Source organism: Halyomorpha halys, unplaced genomic scaffold (genome assembly GCF_000696795.3).
Source record: "Halyomorpha halys isolate HHAL.00 unplaced genomic scaffold, Hhal_1.1 Scaffold835.1, whole genome shotgun sequence".
NCBI lineage: Eukaryota > Metazoa > Arthropoda > Insecta > Hemiptera > Pentatomidae > Halyomorpha > Halyomorpha halys.
In genome coordinates, this window is record NW_027109576.1 from 5,024 (window position 1) to 32,355 (window position 27,332).

Genomic DNA, 27,332 nt, shown 5'->3' on the forward strand with positions numbered 1-27,332 from the left:
CAACATTATTACTTTATCGAAATATCGATATTTTGTTTAAAAAGACTAGAAAAAGTAAAAATGGAATATCCATATTTCTATAAAATAAAATGCGAAATATCGTTTGTGATCTTCGATATCGATATTATCAACAATGTTGAATATCGAAATGAATGAGATAATATCGATATCCCATCTCTAGTTCAGTGGGTTAGGTAGGATATGAGTTGGCATCATGAGTCTAACGGGAAATACCCTTAAATCCTCACAGAATAAAAACTTTACTCATTAGGGGACCAGCCTATCTGTCGTGAAGGGGATTTTTAGACCTGTAGCTAGTTTCTGTAGGTCCCTACAAAAGGAATATAAGGCATAGGATCAAGGAGGTGGCTAGTAGGAATAAGCAATAAATAAGTACACATCAGATATGTCAATATTTATATGGGCTATGAATGAGAACATTAAACTATTTCCAATTTAATTAATAAATCAACATTTAAAAAACCTTTTATAAACTCTTCCGCTTGCTTATAGTTAACGTCACTACAATATTATGAACCAGCTATGTATGATAAACATCCTTTTTATCGTTAATTTGGATAATCCATATTCACAACATTCTGGTCATGAAACCCATTATCTCAAATATTTCTATTATTTTTGTTTCATCTGCCAGTCTCATTAATAATTTGCTAGATTACCTATTATTATTAACAACTAGCTGGCCCGGCAATGCTTCACTATTGGTATATTTAATGATGTATTGAGATTTAAAGAACACAATTGGTAGTTTGATTTATATTATTGTATTTAGTTAAATTAAACATATACGTATATTTTATTATTATGATTTGGCAACATAAATTGAACCGTTATATGCGATGTCATTCGTTCTTAGCATCTTTGTGCTAAGATTCAATCATTCCCTTCTATACATATAGCTAAAGTGATAAGAGGGTAACTATGGCAACATAATTGATAATAACTAACTTCGCTGTATCATCGTTAATACGGGTCCGATTTAGGTGATTTTTGGTTTTATTTGAGGTAATTGTGTTGTCTATGACATTGCAATGTATATACTACATAAAATATGAATAGGAATTTATAATAAAAGTATCAATGAATATTTTATTTAATAGTTTGTAATTTCAACTGTTCTAGATTTAACTTTTCCATGTTTAAGTTAAGTAAATTTACTTTATTTTTATTATATGGAATTATTTTCCACTATACAAAAGATATGTTCTTATTAATTTCAAATAATTTCCTTGAATCAAGAAAGCTTAATATTTTCAAAATTAAAAAAAAAGAACTTTTGTTGATTAAGAGGTTAATATAATTTACATTTTTCTTAAGTTCACTAACTTAAATTTAAATTTACAGTGTAAAAAAGATTTCAGTCAGATGTAAATTTTTTTTTAATTAATAAACTTTATTCATATAATAATTTGAGAATATTGAATGTTCATTTCAAATCGATTCAATTTATTCACTGAAGTTCAATAAATAGATTCATACTATACAAAGTCGATTTAATAGAGCAAAGAAAGAAACAATATAGACCGAAATAATATTATCTTCACATATTTTAAAATAAAAATGATATAAAAAATTAGCTACCCGTCCAGGATCGCTGGCCAAATGGAAACCGAAATTTTATTATTATTATATTAATATTAATTTTTTTTGTTAAATTACATAACAATATAAATCACCAAGATGATAACAAATTTAGATAAGTAATAAATGAATAAGCTAATAATGAAGTTAAGATCACTATTAATAAATACGAAAAAAATAGTGTTTACCAGCCAAGTTTTAAGCCATTGAGCAAGAATTAATGAACTGGAAGGTGGAACGAATTAATTAGCTTAATAGTCTTCTTTAAGGTTCCTCTACAAAGGGCGCATGTGTTGCATCCACAGGTTTGTTTACAGTTTGTATTGCTTTAGAACTGCCAATAGAGGAATATTTGTGCCCTCAGTGTTTTATTCAATTAAAGAAATTCCCGAGCCTTTGGAGTTAATAATTAATTCTTGTTTATGGTTGTATATTCTACAATTCTATTGATTCGGTATAAATACATTGTTTCAAACCTTGTTAATCAACTTTACCAGTTTATTTTGTATTTATCATACCACGAATATAATTCTATGAAGATATTATGTGTATAGGTAGTTAAATTAAAAAGTTTCTGATAAAAATTCTGGAACGAAGGTTGAATTCACAGGTTATTTAGTAATATCTATATGAAATGTTTGTCATTTACAACCTACATTGCTTATATTTACGCATCATTTTTATTTCGTTCAACTTAATTTTACTCCTTTTTATAGTAAAAATAGATTAAATCAAATGTTATATCAGAAAGGAATATAAAAGAAAAAACAAGCATGCGTATACCGACGTAGATTTCGAAATAACGTTTTTAGAGGAATTTGGAATGTACTCTGGTTCATCAGAAATGGTGACCTTCATCGAGATTCATTCATTTCAAACCTTATTAATTAACTTTACTAGTTTATTTTGTATTTAACATAGCACGAATTTATTTCAATGACGACATTATTGTTAAAGTGATAAGTAAAAATTAATTTTGTATTGTATACATGTTGCTCTGTGGCAAACTGTGAATATATCGATTGTTGAGCTAAATTTTAGAACGGTTTTATAACAGGTTGCCATTAAGTTGTGTACTTGTGTAGTTTGTTCCCACTACAGTAAGAACGTATTATGTTGCTAAACCGTAACTAATACAACATTTTATTTGTGTAGTAAAAATAGATTAAATCAAATGTTATATCAGAAAGGAATATAAAAAAAAAAAAACAAGCATGCGTATACCGACGTAGATTTCGAAATAACGTTTTTAGGGGAATTCGGAATGTTCTCTGGTTCATCAGAAAAGGTGATTTTCACCGAGATCTTTAATAAGTACTGTTGAAGGAAAAACCGAAACTACAATATTACAACGTATAACTACAATAGAATATATCGAGGGCACACGAATGTTGAGGCCGCCCATTTCCTCAACGCTATTGCCTTAGGAAGAAGGTTAAAAAGACCGAATCCCTACGAGATTGTGTGATCATGTTAGGCCAAGTGGTAGTAATATTTTAACGACATTATGTATATTTGTTTAGTTTATTTTTCCGCAAATGCTTAGAATTTTAGAACTAAATTTCTTATATACTCGTAATGAGTCTGATTTTTATTTCAATAAATAAAGAAAGAAAAATATTTCTACATTAACTTGCAAGTTGACTAGACTATATACTTACTGATAGAGTGAGAGAGTAGATTAAGAAGAAGAATAGTAGATAGATGATAGAGAGCGACATAGAGGGAAGCAAGGCGTATTCACTGGCGAGACCTGCGGTTCCTTGTCCATACAACGAGAACTTTGTCCACATCTGCTGAACCTGTCAGTCCAGTTCTACTGTCAAGGACAGCGGGTTTTATATTAAAAATAGTATTATTTACTTTTACAAGGATTACTACTGTATTAAGAAAACAATATCTTTCTACAATTTTGTTTTTTGATATAATTCTTTTTTTTTCTGAACAAGTTGCTTGTAATAACTAAGGTATATATTAACAAAATTAGTCATACGATTATTGAAATTTATGGGAGATATTATAATTGGGAATTTTTAACTATTTATTAAAGTCTTTTGAGTTATTGTTTTCTTTTAGTATATTTAGCATAAATTATTTATATTTTCCAAAATTTATATATATATTTTTTATTTTGAAAGTATGTAGGTATTATAAAAATCGATTTGACATGAAGCAAGATGTGCAGAGTGGCTAATATTTCACTAAAGTATAGTATTGAAATGTATATCTTGAACCTCTAATTCCAACTGATCTTTTCGTGGCGCTACAGACCGGTCCTTGACCTCCTGAATGAACTTTTGTCTGGTTGCTCTCAGAGAGGACCGAGCGTCCTTAACAACCACCATCTTCCCATCTGAGATTCGCCTCTAGCCCTGGACTCCTTGTTTAATGGGGTCGAAAATATGCCGTTAGATACATTAGTAACATCAAGCTGCTGCGAAAGCTAAAGTCTAGTTCAAAGCTAAAGTTCTAAAGTCAGGGTAAGTCAGAAATAAATAATTAATATAAGATTCAGATAGAGAAAACGAAGATTTCCAAGAACAGCCAAGACTGGTTGTGATATTAATACATACATAATTATCACTTAGTGGGTTGTCTGGACTAATCGGAAATGAAGTTCTAACTTCGCTATTGCTATATTTGAAGATGTATATAGATTTGGTATGAATTATTAAACTGTTTAAAATTAAAAATTTACTTATTCTTTAATATTATGATTTATTAACATAAATTGAAACAATATGCGATGATATTCATTTTTAGAACCTCAATGTATCTTTAATGGAATCACTAATATTTTTTTCTTATTCTTTGGAAAGAGACGAATCTCCTCACTGTTCTTCAATGTTAGTACTATATTCAAACAGTTCAGACTAACTTACCTCTAAAAGTGCGGTTAACGATTTTTTAGAACTGAAACCAAGTTGATATGCGTTTTAAGCATTTCAAGAAACCCTCAAATACGATTTTTTCCAAAAATGAAATGTGTTGGCCCAACATTTTCGCCTTACATCACCCTGATTACTTGAAAAAAATAGAATCATCTTCAACATGTCTCATACAATTTACACCAAAAAAAAAAAAAAAAGAAAAATTTCTAAATTTCCTCGCCTTGCCAAATCTAGGCTCTCTAACACCTGCTATTCCACACAATCCTATTGGTTCAATTTATGTTTATAAATCATAATATTAAAGTATAAGCAAATGTTTAGTTTTAAATAATTACAATAATTCATATCAAACTATCAAATGTGATCATTAAATCTATATACATCTTCAAATGTAGCAATAGCGAAGTTAGAACTTCATTTCCGATTAGTCCAGAATCGGACCTCCATGCATCAGAAAAATGAGACAACTCATTAAGTGGTAATTATGTATGTATTAATATCACAAGCAGACTTGACTGTTCTTAAATATCTTCGTTTTCTCTATTGAATCTTATATTAATTATTTATTTCTGACTTACCCTGACCTTTAGCTTTGAAGTAGACTTTAGCTTTCGCAGCAGCTTGATATTACTAATGTATGTATGTACCTAATGTATCTTACGGCTTATTTTCGACCCCATTAAAGTTTAATGATTAAACAAGGAGTCAAGGACTAGAGGCGAAACTCAGATGGGAAGATGGTGGTTGTTAAGGACGCTCGGTCCTCTCTGAGAGCAATCAGACGAAAAGTTCATTCAGGAGGTCAAGAACCGGTCTGTAGCGCCACAAAAGATCAGTTGGAATTAGAGGTTCAGGACATACATTTCAATACTAGACTTCAGTGGTATGTTAGCCACTCTGCACATCTTGCTTCATGTCAAATCGATTTTTATAATAAATATTTTCAAAATAAAAAAAATATATATATATATAAATTTTCGAAAACATAAATCATTTATGCTAAATATATTGAAAGAAAACAATAACTCAAAAGACTTTAATAAATAGTTTAAAATTCCCAATTAGTGATAAATCAGACAAGTTCTTTAACGAGCACTGTTTTAACTCAGGAAGGTGTAGCGTTGAGCATTTTTCTCATATTGAGAAATAAACGTCTATATTTTTCTAATATTTCATCTATTTTGTTTATACTTTTGCCTACCTACTGTTAAACCTTTGATGTTGTTATTGCCGCTTGTTACTCCCTCTTTTACCTCATCAACTACACTCAATTCAGTTTTGCTCGCCTCGCAGCGGTAAGACTGAGCATTTCTCCTCTCACCAATACACTGCTAACGTGGCATTTTTTTTATTTTGTCTCATTTGAGAATTTTTCTCATCTACATTTTTTATTTTAAATCATGAGCCGAGAAAAGAAGATCTTATTAAGATGGATCCATATGTTGACCGCTCGCCACGAATCGGAGGCTCGTACAAATGCTTGGTAAACAAAGAGCAGACCATCCACATGTCAGTGTTATTCAGAGAGGCAAGCATGGCGGACGTACTAGTGGTTTCAGCCATTGCACTTGGATTGTATTATTTTTATTACAAAAAAAGAAAATTAAAGGAAATTAAATATAAAAAGTACCAACAAACACCTTTAACCTCCTAACAGCTCTCAGTTGCAACTAGACAAAGGAACAACAGCTCTCACGAACCCCTTTGATCTGTGTCCAAAAAACCGACTCTCGACGGATCGGCAACGAGCCTAGGCCAACCAAGCCAAGCCACCCATCCACATGCTCGCGTATGTCTGAGTTCGCCATGGCTTGGCCAACATGTAGAGGCCTTTAGATCTTTTACGAAATCTGGTTTCTTCAGCTCTTGATAGAAGAAATTGAAACTTACAATTTCAATATCAAATTGCATAGAAACTAATCGCAAAGATTTTTATCATCATTACACTGGATTATATAAAAAACATAGCACAAATCATCGACCATGAGGTAAATGCTCACGTGACAGCTATTCGGGTACTAAAAAGTAGGACACTCCAGCAGGGTTGGATATCCTTCGATTTGTACCTCACTGATTGATATCGTTAGTGAACTACAATTTTATCGCTCACAGCATGGATTTGTTTACATTCGTATTATTAATCAACAAAATAAATGTATTCTGTTTTCAATTCAACATTTAATTTATTATAAATTATTTTTTTATTTCATAAAGTAGTCATATAAATTCCTAAAAATGAATAAACGTGTCTGTATTTTATGTACAAATTTTGCTAGAGCAAGGGCCCTACTAAATTTCTGCAGAAATGTATGTTCAATGAATTTGTTTTTTATTTTGCTGATTTTCTATGAATAATTTGAGACACTTTGTCGCTTATATGTGTAAGCTGGTAGAGAGTACCTTTAGCACATTAAACCAGAAATTTTAAATTATTTGCAGGAATCATATTTGGTAAGGTCTTCAGCAGAACTAGATGAATCAGTTTCAAATAAATTAGATAATAATCTCAAACCAAGGCATCATCCTGGTGTTATGGATCATAGGACTGTATCATTACCCGAGGATATTAAAAAATCCATTGGTAAATTATTATCTGGAGGTAATATACCTTTAGATACCAACACATTATTAAATTGTAATCAAATTGGTACTTTATTTTATTAGTATTAGTAGGGGTATCCAAGAGTTTGGTGAGGGACAAGGGATGCACCTGTGTTAATTCATACACCTAATTAAAATTTTGACCTTAAAAAAATATTGTTTAAATGACTTAAATTTTGAAGTATAATTCATTTTTAAATTAAGGGCAAAGTTTTAAAGATGCCTGTGACATTTATTTGTAATGGAAAGAATTTATCAAGAAAAAAATAATGTTTTTCACCTTCCAGACGAAGGCACCCTCAGACCGAATCTGATATTGTCTAATAATATGAAACATAACAGTTCTTTAAATTGGGGTATGTTGAAATTAGGTTTTCAACAGCATTAAGTGATAAATTATTATTTTTATTTCGGAATTTGAAGTGTATTATAAATTTTAATGGTTTGTTTTAGACCATCACATTGTCACCCTACATTTTCAATATTACATTCCTCCTTTAAAAAATTCTATTAGTGACATCAAGGTCTTGATAATAATGTTAAAAGTTTTTTTATAATTTGTTACATTATATGTTTCAAAAGTTTTAAATTTATTAATAAAGTTTATATTTGGTAATGTATAATTTATTTAATGATTGATTCATCATGTTTGAAATGTTTTATTAACCTGCCATTGCATCTTAATTAAATGTTCTCCCTCAAAAATTTACTTTGTATAATATTTTATTTATTTATTTATGATTACTTCTGGAATCCTTTCTACCCTTCTTTTTCTTGTAGTTGGAGTTGCTTCTCCCTTTGACCTAAGGTTTACCCGCAGCTACGATTTTAGCTGGTTTTTTTTTCTCGCTATTTAACTCACTGCATAAAGTTATTGTCCAGGATACTACAAGTGGGACATAGGAGGTCTATATCCAGCCCAAAGTTATGTAGCTTGGCTCTAAAACCTCCATGTCCCATGAAGAATTGTGAAACCCAATAATCCTATTTCACCTGCAGCCGAAATTGTGTGGTGGAAAAATATTTTTTAAGTGTACTCACTCTTAGTTTTTTCACCCATTCTTCAGATTTACTCCTTCCAGTTGTGTTTTTCACCAATCCTCATCCAAAGATTTTTTTAAGCCTTCTCTTGGAAACATACTTGGTCACTTCTTCTCACAGTAGGAGGTCTATAGACAAATCTCCAGCTAGAATCTGCTCTGCTTCATGCAAAGTTGACCTGTATGCTCTGGTGATGTGAAGGAGAGTCTGTCAACTGAGTCCATACCATCCTATTTCGCTATATGTATATGAGGTTTCATAACCAGAGGGGAGAGACATATTCCTTAGGATAGGGAATGCCTGATTAGTCTTGCCATTAAGGATAGTTAAATGTTCAGATAAATGGCATAATAAAACAAAATATACAATAGAATATCTTTTAAGCACAAATATTATTTTATAAAATTGAAACCTGATACTTGTTTCATGTAACATAAGCAAATATAAGGCTAATTACTATCATAATTTAGAACTAATGTCACTGATCAATTCTTATTTAAATGTTTTCTTATAATTGTTATTATCAGAGCTGATGGGCAATGACTCCCAAAGAGAAAGTCATTTGATTAAAAAAATGTTGTTTGTTTTAGAAATTATACTTAATATCGTATTTTCCTCTTTCTATTCCCCAATGTTGGATCCTAGTTTTGGTTTGGGTATTCCTCAAGAGAACAGAGCTAGTTTATAAGTCATAAGTGAAACCTTTGAAGTAAAAATAAATATTTGAAAAATAATTTTTAACAATAAACTACAATAAGTTGTACTACTTTCTAGCAAAGTATAAAGGACAATAGACTAGATATTAATATAAAATATGCTCTGTATTTTTAATTTATCACAGTCTAAAATAGTGCTGGTATTTTATCTTAGCATCATCAGCAAAAATACAGTTAGGACGGATTTTTAAATAGCAATTGTGCTGGATATGAAGTAGATTGTGTGAAGTTTGTCCAACACATGGCTGATGTTACAACCTTCAAATAAGTGAATAAAATAAAAATCATGTATAATCTATTCACTCTCTTGAGACTGGTTTTTATTATTTAAATAAATTAATTAGTATTCAAGTTAAGTCTTGAAACATTGTTTATTATTTCTTTAATAGTATAACATTTTGGCCAATTCTGCCATTCTCAAGGACAAATTATTTTAAAACTTTTTCTAGGCTATTCTGCCTAGGTCATTAATATCAGTCAAATTACCCTATTTTGTCACTATTCTAATAAGTTTTAAACCTTTTAACCACAGATTAAATTAATACTATTATGATAAGAAAGTGATAGTTTTAAGTTAATCTGTCATTAAAAGGGTTAAAAATTTATGGAATAGCGACGAAATAGGGTAATTTGACTGAAATTAATGACCTGGGCATAATAGCCCCCAAAAAGTTTTTAAATACTTTATATGATGTGAGGTGTAAATTTATATTTAAGATTGTCCTTGAGGATGGCAGAATGAGCTGAAATGTTGGACTTGTAAAGGAATAGTAAAGAGTATTTTGAGACTTAACTTGGATACTAACTAATTAATTTAAACAATAGAAATCATCATTTAAAATAAAAAGGATAAAAAATTATTTAAAAAACTAAGGAGGACATTATAGATGCTAATGGATTTTATGATGTGTTGGTACCAGTTCCATCATATGATTCTGAACTTTTTTCTGCTGGATTGTCTTTAACAGAACCTCTCAGTTGATTCTCTTGTAATATATTAGATAGTCACTTTTCATTTTCTTTTTCATATGTTAACTTGAGTATAACAGATAGGTTTTCTGAAATATAATAGTGCCTGATAAAATATTGAAAAAATATTGTTACTCCATGATCACTAACTTCAGTTGGTTTTAAAAATATACTTTAGTACTAATTGTATTACCTGCTATTTGTAGGTCATATTATATCAAGATTATATTATTATTAAACAGTAAAAAAAAAACCTATATAATTATTTTCATTTAAATTATCTCTTTTTTTTATTTTTTATTCAATTTATTTATTTTGTTCTTTTCATTGTTTAGAAGTACCTAAAAAACAAATGCTGCGTGAAGCCCAGCCACTGGAAAAGTATTTGATGGCTAGACGAGTCCCTGTTGAGAAAACAGAATATTTCAATAAACGTCTCGAAGTGATGAATGAAGTTAGAAATACTTGTAAATATCATTGTATAAGTATTTACAGCATTATTATTTATTTATTTTTATTATTATTTTAGTTTGATGTTATATTTTTATTTTTAGTAGAAGTCAATATAGAAAGTTTACCTCAAGATGAGCAAGATAGTTGGAACAAAATGATTAATAATAAAGTTGATCAGCTGTTAAAGAAGAAACTGTACTCATGGAACCAGATAGACTTTACTGAATATATGAGCAAACTTTATCTAGTTACTAGAAGTGCTGCAGAGTATGCCGTTGTTTACAAAACTTTACAGGAAATATATAAAAGGACTAATTTTGTTCCAAGTACAGTTTTCGACTTTGGTTCAGGAGTGGGATCTGTAATATGGTAATTTTTATGTTTCAATATAATTAACTTCTTCATTTTATTTTATAATGTTTCTTTATTAAATACTTTTTATTAATAACTCAATCAGATTCTAAAATGTATGGTTGTTTAATAAAAACCACTTAATTTGTTTAATTTTTACTTATACTCGGTGCGAATCTTTCACTTACATATATATATGTACACAATATAAAGTGAGGTAAAGTATTACGATTGTCAAAAATTTTGAATCCAAGGTTTCCAATAGAAATACATGTTTTAAGGTCCTCTGAATCCAAATAACCAAATCTTGCTAAATGATGGGGGTTTTAATTTTTTTACGAGGGTTGGTGCAAATCTTCAAAAGACATGGATAGGCCCAAACCTATCCAAGTGTGGGATTTTTACCAACCACCACCCTAAACCTGTTCATTCTGAAAAGCACTAACTATCCTTAAAGAAACTCTGCGATAAACTGAAACATATGTCTCCTGTATGATTTGGTAACCATCCCTTCTTTCCAAATTGGAGCAGCATATAACATAATGAAGGGGACAACAGTAGCAAGAAGCCTTTGGCTAATTTCTCAGGGACCTTCAACGTTTGGCATAAGGTGTGACAAAAAGGATGCTACTTCAGCAAAATTTGGCACTGATATACTTCGTGTAAACATTAAACCGGAGAGGTGCTTCAATCATGACTCCTAGGTATTTCAAGCAAAACTAAGAACAAATTTGTGCCTACCCACCTCAATCTAGTATACAGGTTCATCTTGCAGTGTTAAAAGCATTCTTGATATCTAGAGTGATGATTGCTGGATAACACTCTCCTCTCCTCCACCTTGCTCCTGCAATTGCTGTATGGGCCTTTTCGAAATCCACATTGGGTCCCTAAGAGGCCATTTACACCCTCCGTGAACTCTTGTAGCCTGAGGGAAAGGATTTTCTCAAATGCCATACCCATAGTATCCAATAAACAAATAGGTCAATAGGTTGCCAGGTCTTCCAGTCTTCCCTTACCCTTTGGAATAATTACAAGGTGCTGTCTCTTCCAAGGTTTCGGAATTGAGCCTTCACGAATACAGGAATTGAAAAGATCGATGAAAACATCCGGCCGTTTCCTGAGAGCCACATTCTGGAAGATGTCTCGCTCACTGGTAACGTCGTTGATAGATGTACTCGTCATTGATCTTTGCTCAAGGAGATCCTGAGCAGCTTCACAATGGTTCGAATTCAACTGGAGTATCCTCATCTGCGATGTTGTTGAATTTTCGTCATTGTTTCAATGCTAAACAGAAATCTGGACTCTTACTACTTCCATTCCACTGGGGTGGTCAGAATCGTCAGTTCCCGCACATAATGCGCATTGAGGTTTCTGGTCACAATCAGTAGCTTTGTGATCTGCTTTACCACAGTTTCGATGTAAGGAGGTCCTATTCTTTCCAACATAATTCCATGCTATATGTCCATACTCCCAGCAATGTAAACGCTTTGGCACTTTAAGTCTTTCATGTATACGGCTGACAACCAGACTCATTCATACCTTGCCTTGAGCAATAACCTCTCTAGCCTGTAGAACCAGCAGTGAAATGACCGTGGTTTGTGTACATCCATAGGCTTGACAGATGGATCTTACTGCTGTGATAGGCACTGACTTTTCACCCAGGAGAGGTTTTAAGGCCTCCGCAATCTCCTCTTTGGTGGTGAGAGCATCCAAATCTTGCAGTTTGAAAAGGAATTCTTCCGTCCAAGTCCTTACTTCCTCCCCTTCGCCAAGCACTACCTCCATTGAACTATTCAGTGTAGCAAGAAATTGCTCTTTCTTATGGTCTAATTGCAAAAGTAGATCACTTTTATTAATTTTCCGGACATTAGTTATAGAAGAGGCCATTTCCACCGTCGCTGGATCTTCTCTCAAATTTTGAAGGACATCTGCATAGGACTGGCTATCCGGTATTTTCACAATGACTCCATCAGGGCCCGGTAGCTTAGGGCGAGGTTTCTTCCTCGTTATTTTGTGTACTTCTTGCCACTTTTCTTCTTGTGGTTCCTTGCATTGTACTGCTGATCTCTGAGGGCGATCTATGTTATGGTACATAGCTTGTGCATTGGGCTGTTCAGTTTTTTTCTTGTTCTTCTTTTTATAACTGTCCCCTCAGATTCGACAAAATTTTTTCTTGGTGGACTTATCTCCTTTGTTTAGGTGTGGCCATCTGCAGTTCCAATAGGGAGGGTAGCTGTTTCCAATTTTTCAAATAAATAGTGTGTGTTGTTTTATTTTTTGTTTTTTATCACGATGGTCGGTGGAAATCCTAAAAAGACACGGATAGGTCTGTACCTATCCGTGTGTAGGATTTTTACCCACTAAAACCACCGACCTACACCTGTTCATTCTTCTTCATGGGACCGCCGCTAGGCATTATTTCATGGAGGGAAATGGCTGAGTGCCGCATTATTGTTTTAGGCTCTCTCCTGGTTCACCTTTCTTTCTCCTCATTTCTTAGCTTTGTTTGCGTGTATACGTGCGTACGCATACTTGGACTGCCTAGTTCAGAAACAAAAATTTGTACAAAACTGCTATTATGTATTAAGTATGTAAGGTAGGCCCATACCTGGAATGTGACAGAAATGTTTTTGCCATAAATGACATTTTTATCATCGATTTTGCACTTTTTCTTACCATTTTCCCAAAAACAGTTAACAATTTTGATTTAACTCATCATCTCAATATACAATTTAATCAGGATAAATTATAATTAATCAGATCAATTTCTACTTGCTCCATATTTTGTGATTTCATTAATTGAATTAATTTATCATAATTTTTGTTTGTTGTAAGTCAAAACTACAGCCATAGTTAATCTTTAGGTATATACCTGGGCCCTGTTTCATAATAAAGTACAAGCTAATACTATTAGTCTTGTCGATTTAACTTAATACAATTACACTGACTTGTACATTAGTGACTTGTTCTTTAGTACTTTTTAACTCCTGTAATATCACTAATAGTCCTCCCTATTATGAAAAAATATAAGTATTAGTGCAATTACCATGTTCTTTCTATACTTGTACTATTAACTAATACTATTACCTTTCATTATGAAATAGGGCCCAGGTGATGAGTAACACCAGCACACACAATCTATAAGATCCATGCATATTTTTAGCATTTTTTAAAATAGATTTTAGATTACTGGAAGATCGATGATTGACCGTGTGTGATAATAAAAGGAAGATGGTGCGGGTGCAGTCAAAGAAAAATACTCAAATAGTAATAAAACTATTTAATATGGGACAACATTTTGCCCCATGTTGCAGGACTTCATCAGGGCTAAAAAAGTTACAAACTCTTACATGAGGTAAAAATAAATAGACAATGTAAATTAAAAAATTAAAAAATACAATAAAACGTCAAATTAAATAACAATAACAAAAGGTATTTTGACAATTAATGAAAATGGAAATAACAACAGATAAAAAATAAATATATAATACAGTAAACAGTAAAAGATGGAAAAAGGGAACAAGAGTAAAATCAAGAATAAAAGAAAATAATTAACTAAATAAATAAATAATTAACTAAAAGGAAACACAACTGCAGGTGGAAGGCGGGCACAAGAATGAGAGGTTTACTGAAAAAAGTGAGAGTGGTGGGGGGAGTTGGTGGTCAAAATACGTTACATTTAAAAATAATGCTAAAGTTAAGAGTATTGCAAATTAAAGAAAATATTAAACAAATGATAATTATCATTATCCTATAAATATCATTCAAGAATTAGTATTAACTGAACTTTTTTTTTTTTCATTGTGACGCGCCAATAAAAATAACTTCATATACGAATTAAGTACCTCCAATTGTTATTATTATTGGCACGATAGACCGTGGAGGTCCAAGACCTCACGCGATGTACCTAAGAAATACATTGCACGTTTCATGACGTGGTTTTCTTAGGGTGGATCCGTCACTCCCACACCTATTGTTGTTAGTGTCACCCATTGGCTGACGAGCCTCACAAATGCCCGGGGGAAGATTGTGAGTGAGTATTGCTTGATTTTTTGCTTGAAAAAATCCCGTTTAGAGCCGGCTCGAACTCACAATCTATGGGTTGGCAGACAGGCATGTTACCATGCTGCTATCGTAACCCCCAATATGCTACAGTAACTGAACTTATTTATTGAAAATATATTAAAAGCCAAAATTTTTTTCTAATTAGTTTTTTTTTTTTGGAATCCATTGATAATTTTAAAGACAGTATCTATTATGATAAGTACAAAGAATCAAGTCACATTTTCTTCATATTCTGATTCTTTAGTTCATTTCTGTCATCTGAATAGCAGTAGAAGAACTCAATACTGACTATTTTTTTATACCTAGAGTAAAAAAATGTATTTTTTGTTACCTCTTTCAAATTGAGCTAAATCTGGATAGACATGCGAATTATGAAAAGGACGTTTTATTGACTCAAGTTTTATATTGCATGATATGGGACTATTCCAATAGTTTGAACATTTTAAGGTTTATCTGCATGAAATAGCATTTTGATTATTTTTTTATTTTTAACTATAGAATCACTATTTCATTTACAAATTTGTTCGTGATTCATGAAAAAAATCAAAGAAATAATAATATCATGAAAATAATAATTAGTCTTCTTAAAAATAATAATTAATTTTAAAAATTTAAAATAATAAATAAATAAATTTAAAATAATAATTAACTAACAGTTTAGCCTGAATTTCTGCCTATAACTGTGAGTTGCTTCTTTCTTATCTTATATCTCTTATTTTCTTCATTTCCTATTCTCCATATTTCTTCTCCTTTTAAAACATTGTTTTTTAACATACTCTCCCTTAAAATATTCGTTTTACATATCCATTATATATTGATACATTTTATTACGTTTTGGTCTTTCATAATTTTACATTTTAACACTTTTTATGTGTTTTACTCTCTTATTAACTATTTTATCTTCACGATCTTTTGACTGTTGAATTTATGTTTATCTAACGTCTTTTGTTGACCTGCACTCAAGCGACATTTCCAGCTATTTAAACCAGTTTAGCCAGAATTTCTGCCTATAACTGAGTTCTTTCTCTTGTATCTTATATTTCTTACTTTCTTCATTTCCTAACCTCCATATATTTCTTCTTCTCCCTTGTTCTTTCTTAGCTAAATTTTGTACTCATCTGTATAACTAAATAGGTTTTTAATTTTACTCATCAATATATCTTTCTTACCCACTGTATCATTTATTTATTTCTCATATTTATTAATCAACTAGTTTATATTTTCATTTCATTGTTATATATATTTCTGAATTTGTTAGTCTATTATTTATTTAATTTTTTCTCTGAATGATGGTTGTTAACTTTTTTTCTTGTTTTTATAGCCCTGATAAAGACCTGAAAATCAGGTCAAAACATCGGCATAAATAAATATTCTTTTGTTAATTTGTGTTTTTTTTCTGCTGACTACACCCCTCCTCCCCCCTGACCATCTTCTCGTAATTAATATTTAGTTAAATAAGTCATGATACAAGATAATTATTCATATCTTGGCCACTAGTTCTTTTAAAATGCACTATTTGTTTTTTAATATCTGTCTAAGTAGGATGTGCAAGCTCTTTAACTTCCAAATCTCATTATACTCCATTCTGATGGAATGCCAAATGTTTCCAAAAGCTAATAAATGCAACCAATATCTCCCAAGACCTTTATTAGGATTAAGGCAAGGATTGAATTGATATTTTTGAACTGTGTTATTTGACATTATTTGTAAATACAATGGAATGGTAATTTTTCATTCAATTTCTTCTTAATTTTAAATTATAGAATTAATTAATTGAGTCTCTTGAAAAAATTGGTTTAAAAAATAATTAATTTGAACTTAATAATTTATTTTTAAAAAGTTCCAAATAAAATGATTATCAATTTTTATTTAAGAAGGTAGTGATAATTGTTGTTTTTTATTTTATGGTTAATATCCATAAAACGAACTACCCAGATTATTTTAATTCAATTTTTTTCTTATCTCTAGGGTGTTATCACTTTGTTTTCTTATATTGACAACTAAAAAAAAAAGTTAATTGTAGTGTATCTTTCAAATGGATGACAATGATTTTTTTTATTATTACATTCTTTTCTTCCCTGTTTATAATATCTATTAAAAACTGTTTTCTTTCTTTTTTTCTGGTCTTAAAACCCTTGATTATCATTTCTAACAACTGTAACAAAGTCAGTTTCGGTTAAAACCTCTCATCTGTAAACTCAAAATATATTGCTGCTTTGATTGTGTAGAAACATTTGACAAAAAAAAAATATTTTGGTTTTACTATGATATGAACTTGTTCCAAAGATATTGCTATGGGTAAGGGTTTCTTTCTCTACTGTGATCCCTCTATAGACTATCCTAAAGACAAATAAAATGGTTGTCAATAAGTAACCACAGTCTATGTTGCAATCTACAGAATATGTCAAACCCAAAATAAAATAAATATCTATTATTTTTTTTGGAAAACCTTATTCTTACCTAAGATGCTTAAGTTGCATCTGCCTGCTTCCAGAAACATTAATTCAGGATCCCTTTTAAGGTTGGTGGCTAAGCTCTTTTCTATCGCTCTAACAAATTATATTTGGCTATTATATACTAATAAAAGTAATTTCGGGAGAGCGTTGGCCACGGGATAAAGCGCCTGGCTACTAACTCTAAGGATCCGAGTTTGAATCCGGCTGGACAGATAATTGTTTTCTGTTACACTGTTGCCGTGAGTCAACTCCTGTGGGTTCTTGGAGCCCTCCTGGGGTCCACCCAGCCTCTTAAATTGGGTAAAAATCTGGCGGTCGAGTGTGATTCTGACCAAATCACCTCCTTGCACAACCGTTGGTTCAGTAACAGTACTAAGAAGTATAAAGATATAAAGTACTGAACCCCTTACCCTTCATGGGTTGTAGAGGTACAGATTTAAGTTTAAAAGTGACTTCAACTATATATATTTTTTTTTTTGCATAGTGTTCCTTATAATCCCAGGAAACTACAGTCGAAATTGGGGAATTTTCAAAGATGGATGCTCGAAAGTTTGGCCCTGATTTTCCATGATTTTGGTCTTTTACTGTACGATGGAGCACATCTTGGATTTTTATTGCACAATGTTGCACATTTTTGGATTTTTTACTGTATTTTTTTTTTTTAAATTTTTTACTGTATGAATGTTCAATCTTCATGGGTGTAGGCAGAGGGGAGCAGGGGGAGCCACAGCTCTCCCCTAGTGAACCTATTTGATACATGGTTTCTTTCTGGAAACATGCTATAATTAGGAAGGTAAAGGTAATGACAGGGAAAGATGGTGGTGTCCAAAAAATCATCAGAGATAAGTGCAAACTGCCTTATCTTTTTATTGTGTGAAACCATCGGTAAACCTTGTTGTTAATAATTTAAATTTAGTTGTTCTATTTTCAATAATTTATTGCGATTATATTTAATACAGATTTCAAAGTAATGTCTAAATTTTTTGAAGCAGAAATAAAATGGCAGGGGTATTTCTTGAAATGTGGAATTAAATATCTTTCTTTTACCCTACGTACCCTGTATGTACGTAACCTGAGGCCTGCTTCCCCCCTTGGTGAAATCCTGCCTACACCTATGCCCATCTCTACTCATATCAGTTAAGCATTGAAAATTTTAGTATTAGACAACTTGTATATTATTTGGTTGACACGAACTAGATAGTAAAAAAACAAAACAATATCAAACAAATGTGACTTATACATACTCTTTCTATTAATCAAATTAGATATGACATCTCCAGAAAAGTATTCACTTAGATTTTATTTGCTTCTTTCTATTCTTGGTCTTTAATTATAATATTTAATTTCTTTAGGGCAGCTAATTCTATTTGGGGAAGATTGATAAAGGAGTATTACTGTGTTGATTCATCCAATCATATGAATGCTCTTAGCGAAGAGATTGTAAAACAATGTGATAATAACATTACAAAAAGGATATTTTATAGACAGTTTCTCCCTGCTTCTAAAGATGTATCTATTTAATTTCTACTTATCTTCTTTTTATTATATCAATATAATATTCACTGTTTATAAAATTGAATTATTTTCAGATTACTTCTGACCTTGTCGTTAGTTCCTATTCACTTTTAGAATTGCCATCAAAGGAAAACCGACTGGAAACAGTGATCAATCTTTGGAAAAGGACAGGAAAGTATTTAGTTCTAATTGAAATTGGCAGTCAAGGTGGTTTCAAGGTAAATGTCAATTTTTTCATTTAAAAAATATTAATACATTTCAGAACTATATGATTTTAATGTGTAGGTATTGAATGAAGCCCGAACAGAGATTCTAAATCATACTAAGCAAAGCAATGTTGACAAGGAGGAATCATATATTTTTGCGCCAGTAAGTATAGTTTTTATTCTATTCGGTGTACAAATAAGTTTCCACCCTTTGACAAAAGAGGGCTCTACCAGGAGTTTTGGTTGAAATTGTCAACTGTTAAACATAATGTCGTAAGTTTGACCATCTAATATCCTAGTAATAGTGACTCCATATAAGCATTATTAGCGAGAACTTTCGATTTACTTCTTTAATTTGAAGAAATCTGCAGCTGAGGCACATCGATTGTTTGTAGAATCATTTGGTGAGACTGCTTTCAGTGAGAGAGGTTGTCGTGAGTGGTTTCAAAAGTTTAAATGTGGTGAGTTTGACGGGGAAGACAAAGAACGCAGTGAAAGGTCTACAATAAAGATGCATCCCAAAAATAACTTACTTTTACATTAGAAATGACTCAGCACACTGTTTAAAATTGTTGGTAATGTCTCAAAAACTAGGTAATTGTTTTCCATATAAATTGAAGCAGAAATCCACTTTGTAAAAGTCACAGAAAAGAGAATCATGGGAACCACTTGGCCATGCTTCAGCATCGACAGCCAAATTGAATATTCATAGAAAAAAACAAAGGCTTCATATTTGGTGGGATCACCTTGGTTTCATGTATTATAAGTTGTTTAAACTGTGCGAAACCATTAGTAGAGTTCTCTACTGAACACTGTTAACGAGACTGAACCAAGGACTCAAGCCAATGAGCCCATTACTACTCTAGACACGATAAAATTCTTCTTCTAAATGATAACGCTTGTCCGCTTGTTAAGGCTCCGGTCTGACCCTATTCGGAAAAACTTAATCGGGAATTTTTACTCCACCCGCTGTATTCACCAGATATTGGCCCTTCCAATTATCACTTCTTTTGTTTGATGACACATGAAATACCTGAGCAGCAGTTGACACGAAGTAAAGCCAATAAGCTGGCTCCTATCTTGACAGTTCTAGTCCGTCCGCTTCATCTCGGCAACTAGAACTGTTACTCTGCCTCAGACTCTCTCACCTAGACCTCCACTACCTAGTCAGTGTCCAGGGCTCATCCTCTGGCACGGCCGTTCCTATCTTATTAATGAATACGCTTTGTCGTGGGCCTTCTGTAAAGTGGATATCAGGCTGGAGAAATCGCCTTAGACGTCTGGTCTTATGTTATGGGTTATGTCTGATAACCCCGACAGTACCATTTTTTATTATAAATTTTTAATTTTTGACAGAAAATGGTTGGAACTTATTTGCACCCCTACATGTTTAAAAATAATTTATCTTCTTCCTCTATCTTTGGCAGCTTTTCTGTAGTTTGACATAAATATGTTTTTTTATCACTATATCTTTACATCTTATTACTTTTTCTAGTGTCCTCATCACCACAGTTGTCCAAGATCTAATTTAAAGTGCTTCTTTGAAGCATCTTATACTTCCTTCCCTCAAAGACCAGAAACTCTTAGGAAAGAGTTGTATTCTTACATTATTTTTGCAAAAGGTAAGCCGTCAAACTATTCTTGTAATAATTATTTTGACATATACAATAATTATTATGTTTACTCCCCAAATTTATTAAGATTTTTCAATTAATTTTTTGTTCTATTTGAATTTTGAAAATCTTCAATGGAAACTTTGATGCCCTTATCAACCTGTTTGTCAGAGTATCCTTGTTCAACTGTTATAAAGTCATGTAAAACTTCATTTATTTATTTTTTTTAATATGGGTTGAGTTAATAAAAAAAAAATAAGGACTATTTTACTGTTGAATGTAAACTAGAAGAAGAGAAAAGTTAGTGTAGCAAATATGTTTAGTTTTTTAATAGAAATGTGGTTTCCCTTAGTAATTTAGAAACTTTTCTTCAAAGCTCTGGTTCAATAACCACTGTTCTGTTCAGTTACCATAAATTATTATAGACTAAATTATATACACAGAGTTTAATAAGGATGAGTGCTACGCAAAAGTTAAATTATTTTTTAAAATTTATTTCTTGATATTTACAACTGTACATAAAATACATCAAGTAAATTTGAGGAAATCATAATGGTATGGTACAGGCATGTAGAGAAACTATCCATTGGTAGCACTCTAAAAACATTTTTACTATATAAGGTCTCGAGGCCATCTTCTTTTCAGACACCTTGGAGGATTGTCCGGAATAAAAGAGAAAACAAGATTAGAAACTAGTGGCTTTGAGTGGTTAGGGAGTTTGTAATGGAAGGATTAATATATGGTTCAGGCTAGATCGGTTACAAATGGAACATTAAGGTCTTTGTGGATGATTTTATTTGTGACAATGTAGGGAGCATTTAGTATTTTATGACGTATTTTGGATTATAAGGATTGGATACGAGAGGAATCCGAGGGTTTAGTGGAGCCCCAAAGCTCAACGCCGTATGTCCAGATAGGCCTTATAATTGTCATGTAAATCAGTCTTTTTTAATGAATTGGAAGTTTGGGCTGTTTGTCTAGTAAGTGCTGTAATAGTCTAAATCGACGTGCAGTTTCCTGTCTTTTCAGTCTTGTATGAGGATTCCAGGTTACTCGTTTATCCAGATATAGCCCAAGGTAGCAGCGGATCTGTTCAACTGGAGTAAGGGCAACATTAAAGGGGTAAGGTAATTTAATGGAATTTATTTTAACCTTCAATTAAAATGACACCATTCTTCGAGGGGTGTGATATGGGATTGAAGAGTTTGAGATGCAATTAAAGGGTTATTATTAACAGCAAGCGCACATGTTTCATCGGCATACGTGGTGAGTATAGTGTTAGGATTGGTTGGGATGTCAGCTGTATAGATTGTGTAAAGGATGGGACCGAGGATAAAAGTTAAATCATTAATCATTAATAAGTTAAGTCATTAATCAGAAAACAAAGATTTCTATGGAAAATTATTTATTTATTATAGTTTTAGTTAGTCGTTAGTGGAATTTTCTTGACAAATGGAACACTTTCCATGTCCAGACATGGACAGAAATTTATTTACCAATCATTAGTCATTATCTCATTTTTTATATTAATTTTTTTGATATGCAGGTGAAAGAGGTGAAGTTGATAACGAATGGCCGAGGATCGTACAACCTGTATTGTGCAGGTCAAGGCATGTAATATGCCGTTTATGTTGTAGTTCAGGAGATTTGAAAGAAGTTATAGTCACTCCTTCAAAACATGGAAAGTATGTATAATCTCTTTGAAGAAAGGAACTTTATTGGCACTATTATTTATTCACCTGCTTCTCCAAATAGTTTTAAGAAAGTTTGGCTACTAAAAAATTGATGTTTTGATTTCAGGAAGGCTTATAGATGTGCGAAGGCTTCTCGTTGGGGTGATTTGTTTCCATTTAAACTAAAACCTCATGAAAACATGACATCTGAAGAGAAACAAAATGACTAATTTAAATTTTAAATTTAATATTAATCTTTTCACCAAATCTAAAAATTCAAATAAATATTTCTCAAAATTTAATTTAATGTTTTCTTTATTGTAAAAAAAAAAAGAAAAAAGAAATATTTACATTTTTTGATTTGACTTATACTTTGTACTTTTGATAGTCTGCTTGTAGAGATTTTATAATAAAATGTGTAAACCGATAAAGTTTATTTATTTTATTACTTTGTTTAATTACCAATACACTTTAAGGTGAACTGTTGCAATAATTTCTTTAATTATTTTCCCAATTAATAACCATCAAAGTACTGAAGGTAGAGTGCTAGTAGAACACAAGCTGATTGTTATTTCATTCATATACATTCTTGATACTCAGTCGCAACTGGGAATATATTTAAACAATCATAAATACATTTTCTTTTATCTCAATTTCAAATTAATCTAGTTAAGTTTGATTTGTATTATTTTTTGTATTTTAATGTTGATTTGATACTTATACAGAAGTTGAAGTTGGTGGTTCCCAAACTGAATGCCAATTTCTCTAAATATTATAAAAGATAAAAGAAAAAATCAAAATTTAAATAGAAAATATACAATTCATCCCAAAATTTACTTTGCATTGTCCCCCCTCCCCCTTCATATTCAACTGTTTTAATAATTTTGCAGCAATTTCTTTTAGCTCAATATGGGTGCCACAAAATTTTTTTAGTCCAAGAAGGGTACCATGACGAAAAAATTGTCTGTATCATTGGTATAGATCAGTGGTTCCCAATCCAGGTTCTTTGAACCTCTTCCAGGCATTCCACTGCCACATGAGGAATGGGTCATTCCATGTCAATTGAATCCAGTTTAGAACCTTACCATCTCAGATTTTCTTCAAATTGTTAACACTTATGTAGGCATTCTAGCCTTTTTTTTAGCTTTTGTTAAAAAGAGGGATCACATTATTTGTATTGCTATGTATCGAGTTTTTAACAATCCCGACTACAACAATATGACAAATGTCTTTGTGTGATTTAGCTAACGATACCATTTTCTGAATCACTCAATCATTTTATAATTTCATTTTATGGTAATCATGTAATCAAGGTAAATAAATACTTAGAATCTTAATTAATTAACTTATTTTTTGGATGATTGCCTTCAACGAATATCCTGAACATAGCAGTATCAAATAATAATGTAGAGGCTCCGCCATTTTCCTATTTCTACCAAAAGGGTTCTACCCCCAAAAAAGGTTAGGAAGTAGTGGTCTGGATTTATATTGAATTTAAAAATGTATTTATATATATTTTTTATCATTTTACTTTACTTTTATTTCAAGAGAAAATGTATATTAACCTTGAAAAGGAATGATCAGTCTCTTTCATAATATTTTTAAACAAAAATAAAAACATTATTGCAGTTTTACTCATATATTTTTCCTTTTATAACGACAGCCTTACATTTCATCAATTTTTAATTCCCTTATGTTGACAATGAATTTCAGAAAGAAATAGGAAGTCTATTTAAACCTCTATAAATTTTGTTCTACTTTTTATTAAACAAAATTATAAACACAAATACCAATATACTGTAAACTGGTATTTTTTTCATTTATTTACTGACTAGGAAGATGAGGTATTAATTTCAGATTTCCTTTAAGGAATCAAAAAATGTAGAATATAAAAAAAAAAAAATCTTAAATCTGGGGCAAAGTAAACCATTTATTATTACCAGTTTATTGTGGTAAGGATATTGATCAGAAAAAATTCATGCATTGGATCTAAATTTACTGTCATGTTTTTATATATTTTGTAAAAATATTTGAGGCATTTAGATGTAAAACTTGATATCTGATATTTTTTGTGAATTGAAGTTTTGGGAATGTCTGATTCCTTAAATCTGATTTCACAGATTTTTAAAAAACTGTGTTGGAAATTACTTTTTTAGAACAATAATACTGGTATTAAGTTATGGTAAGTGATAGCTGGGTTCTGTTTCATGATGATGTACAAACTAATACCATTAGTCTTGTCGATTTAACTTAATACAATTACACCGACTTGTACAATAGTAACTTGAACTTTAGTATTTTTTAACTCCTGTAATATCACTGATAGTCATCCCTATCATGAAAAAAATAAGTATTAGTATTATTACCACACTAGTTTCTATTCTTGTACTATCAACTAATAATATTAGCTTTCATTATGGAACAGGGCCCAGGCTGGAGGTTTACATGATAACTGACAAAGATGGCACCTGACTCAATTTGTTTTTTAATGATAAGAAAATTAAATGCAATATTTTCAAATCATAGTAACAGTTCTAAAAAGCGCTCTTTTGGTGACAGCAATGCTGAACACCTGACTACAGTTTCATTTATGAGTGCAAGCTAATTGGATCCAAGTTACTACTAAAAAGATTAAGAAAAAATTGACTATTTCATGACCTTTTTTGAAGTAAAACATAGTATCTACTGTACTTACCAAGTTTTATAGCCCCTTCCTCATTTAACCTTCCTTAATAAAAGTAGGTTTTTAAGTTTTATTTCTTCAATGACGAATGAAGCATGTCATAACTGGACTTGGTATAGCATATACACAATGTTTAATTTGTAATGTTGCAGTTATCTGTTTTACTTCCACTAGGTCTGTCATGACAACATTGTCGTACAAGCTTTTGCCTGATAGTTGACAGTAGTGAAGCTAACGTCATGTTAAAATAAGTTTACACGGTAACAAAAACTTTAAATCACATTAAAGTTCATACGTTTTATGACTGGAGTGCCTTTAACAGGTAACAGAAACTCATACTTGGATGAATAACATGGTACCTGCAAGAACCCCATCTCTATTATTTGTTCTTATATCCACTAATAAATGTTGTGAGTAGCAGCTGGTAGGTTTTATTTTTCAATATACTCAAAATAATTGGATAATATAATTTTTTGATTTTTTTTTTTTTTGGTGTAAAATATTATCCTCAAAACTTAACAATAGATTTCTCTATTAAATAAATCAAAAATTAGTATCCAATACTGTCTCAACACTTTATTTTTCACTAGTCCAACGTTTCGGCCATTCTAGCCATCTTCAATATAATCTCTTCCTCACATTAATTTAAAATTTCTTTTGCAGGCTATTCTGCCCAGGTCATTTTCTTTATTATAAGTTCAAAGCCTATTTATTTAAAATTTAAAATCATTAACATTTAATTTTCCTCTATAAGATTATCAACAATTAAATACACCACCATATAACAAACCATTGAAGATGGCTAGAATGGCCGAAACGTTGGACTAGTGAAAAATAAAGTGTTGAGACAGAATTGGATACTAATTTTTGATTTATTTAATAAATAATTACCATAATGCAAGCCAGGAACTGCACACTCCTACCACTAGGGTATGACTTAGCAGCCTGCCTCTCTGGGAGGCATAACCCTTGTCGAAGAGACCCTTTCTTATTTATATTCCACCACTATTTATTACACTGAATGAACATAGAATCATTTTTGTTCCTTTATTCAGTTATTCAAATCCACCCACTGGTCAAATACAATCCAATACAAATCAAATACAGTCCACTAATTGGTTATTCAAATTTTAATGCAGTACAATTATTCTCATTTATTACATAGCCCTAAATCTCTTTTATCCAAAGGCAATACTTATCCCTCACTAAATTACCCTGATCATCAAACTTAGGTCTTTCAAAAAGAATGATTTGATTTGGAAGTCTAATTCTGCAATACATCAGCTATTCCCTCTCTCCTCTCCAGTTCTGGAGGAAACCTGGCTCTTCTTTTCACTGGAAAAGTGTATATTCATTTTCCAACACTACCCATTGGAGGATGAGACTGTGCCTCAGCTGTGGATTTGTTTGCATGAGTCTTCAGAACTGTGCTATCTTCGGATGACCAGATCCCCAGACCTCGTTCCTTGAAATTTTTCTTTTTTTTTTTGGCCCCAACTCCTGTTGGAGTCCAATACTGCCTAACCATGGTTGAGGTCAAGTTTTTTTATTTTTGGGACCGCCACTCAATGAAAAAAGTCAACCAACCCCAGGCCGGATTCGAACTACTAATAGACATCAAATTGGTAAGACTGTGTCTTAACCACTGATAATACAAGAGCCCAAGAGGATAAAAAAGGCAGTTATCTCACCCCAATTTTCGATTACTTTAATAAAAACTATGTATAATTAATAGTCAAAATTGATGAGTCTGCCAAGTATAGGTAGGGGAAATAAAAAATGGTGGCTGTTTCAAAGCAATAAAAAAAACTAATTTTTCATTCGGAGCTCTATATCTTAAAAAGCAGGTAAAACACAAGAGAACGTCATTTAAAGAAGAGTAAATTTGCCAAAATATGAGCCCTAATAGAGTTATTTATGTTAAATAGTTTTCAAGATATAGCTTTTTAAAAAGCAACATTTCATAAAAATGTTGTATGGGACTTACTGAAAGATCAGTAATTAGTGAATTTATTTTGAAAAACTTATATCTGAAAAACCATTTGACCTACAGATGTCTATTAGCACTCAAATTAAAGCTAGTTTAATGAGCTATAAAGTAGTTTATGATGTTTATCTTCGTACGAGTAATAGATTACATGAAATTTTCTAAAATAAATTGATTTATAGTTGTTCGAACAAATTATCATAAAAACTACTACCCCTACGAAGATAAGTGTCATAAACTACATTATAGTTAAATTTCCTTTATTTTAAGTGTTGGCAGACATATGTGTGTCATATGGATCTAGAGATATATTTTTTTTAAAATCCAACATTTTATACAAACAACTAGAAATTAACATTTTGTGAGTTTATTTTGTCAAATAACATAAAAACTACTACTCCTACAAAGATAAACATAATTAACTATTTTGTAGTAAATATAACTAGCTTTAATTTGAGCGCTGGCAGACAGACATCTGTACGTTCAATGGTTTCTGAAATGAAGTTTTTC

General features: G+C 31.4%; 1 protein-coding gene across 1 annotated transcript; it reads left to right on the forward strand.

Annotated features, from left to right (window-relative positions):
- Positions 1-6,594: 6,594 nt before the first annotated feature.
- LOC106686547 (ribosome assembly protein METTL17, mitochondrial) lies at positions 6,595-22,563 on the forward strand. The gene is made up of 10 exons (XM_014429912.3): positions 6,595-6,800; positions 6,933-7,092; positions 10,156-10,287; positions 10,375-10,642; positions 18,498-18,654; positions 18,735-18,878; positions 18,946-19,029; positions 20,362-20,488; positions 22,026-22,164; positions 22,280-22,563. Exons 1-10 carry the CDS (start codon positions 6,729-6,731, stop codon positions 22,380-22,382), a joined length of 1,386 nt encoding a protein of 461 aa, XP_014285398.1. The 5' UTR covers positions 6,595-6,728; the 3' UTR covers positions 22,383-22,563.
- Positions 22,564-27,332: the final 4,769 nt, after the last annotated feature.

Excerpts from the sequence above, each read along its gene's own strand:
- LOC106686547 (XM_014429912.3), top strand. The coding sequence starts at position 6,729 with ATGAATAAACGTGTCTGTATTTTATGTACAAATTTTGCTAGAGCAAGG. Across the intron at positions 10,643-18,497 it reads GGAGTGGGATCTGTAATATG|GGCAGCTAATTCTATTTGGG; the intron begins GTAATTTTTATG and ends TAATTTCTTTAG. Across the intron at positions 19,030-20,361 it reads AATCATATATTTTTGCGCCA|TGTCCTCATCACCACAGTTG; the intron begins GTAAGTATAGTT and ends TACTTTTTCTAG.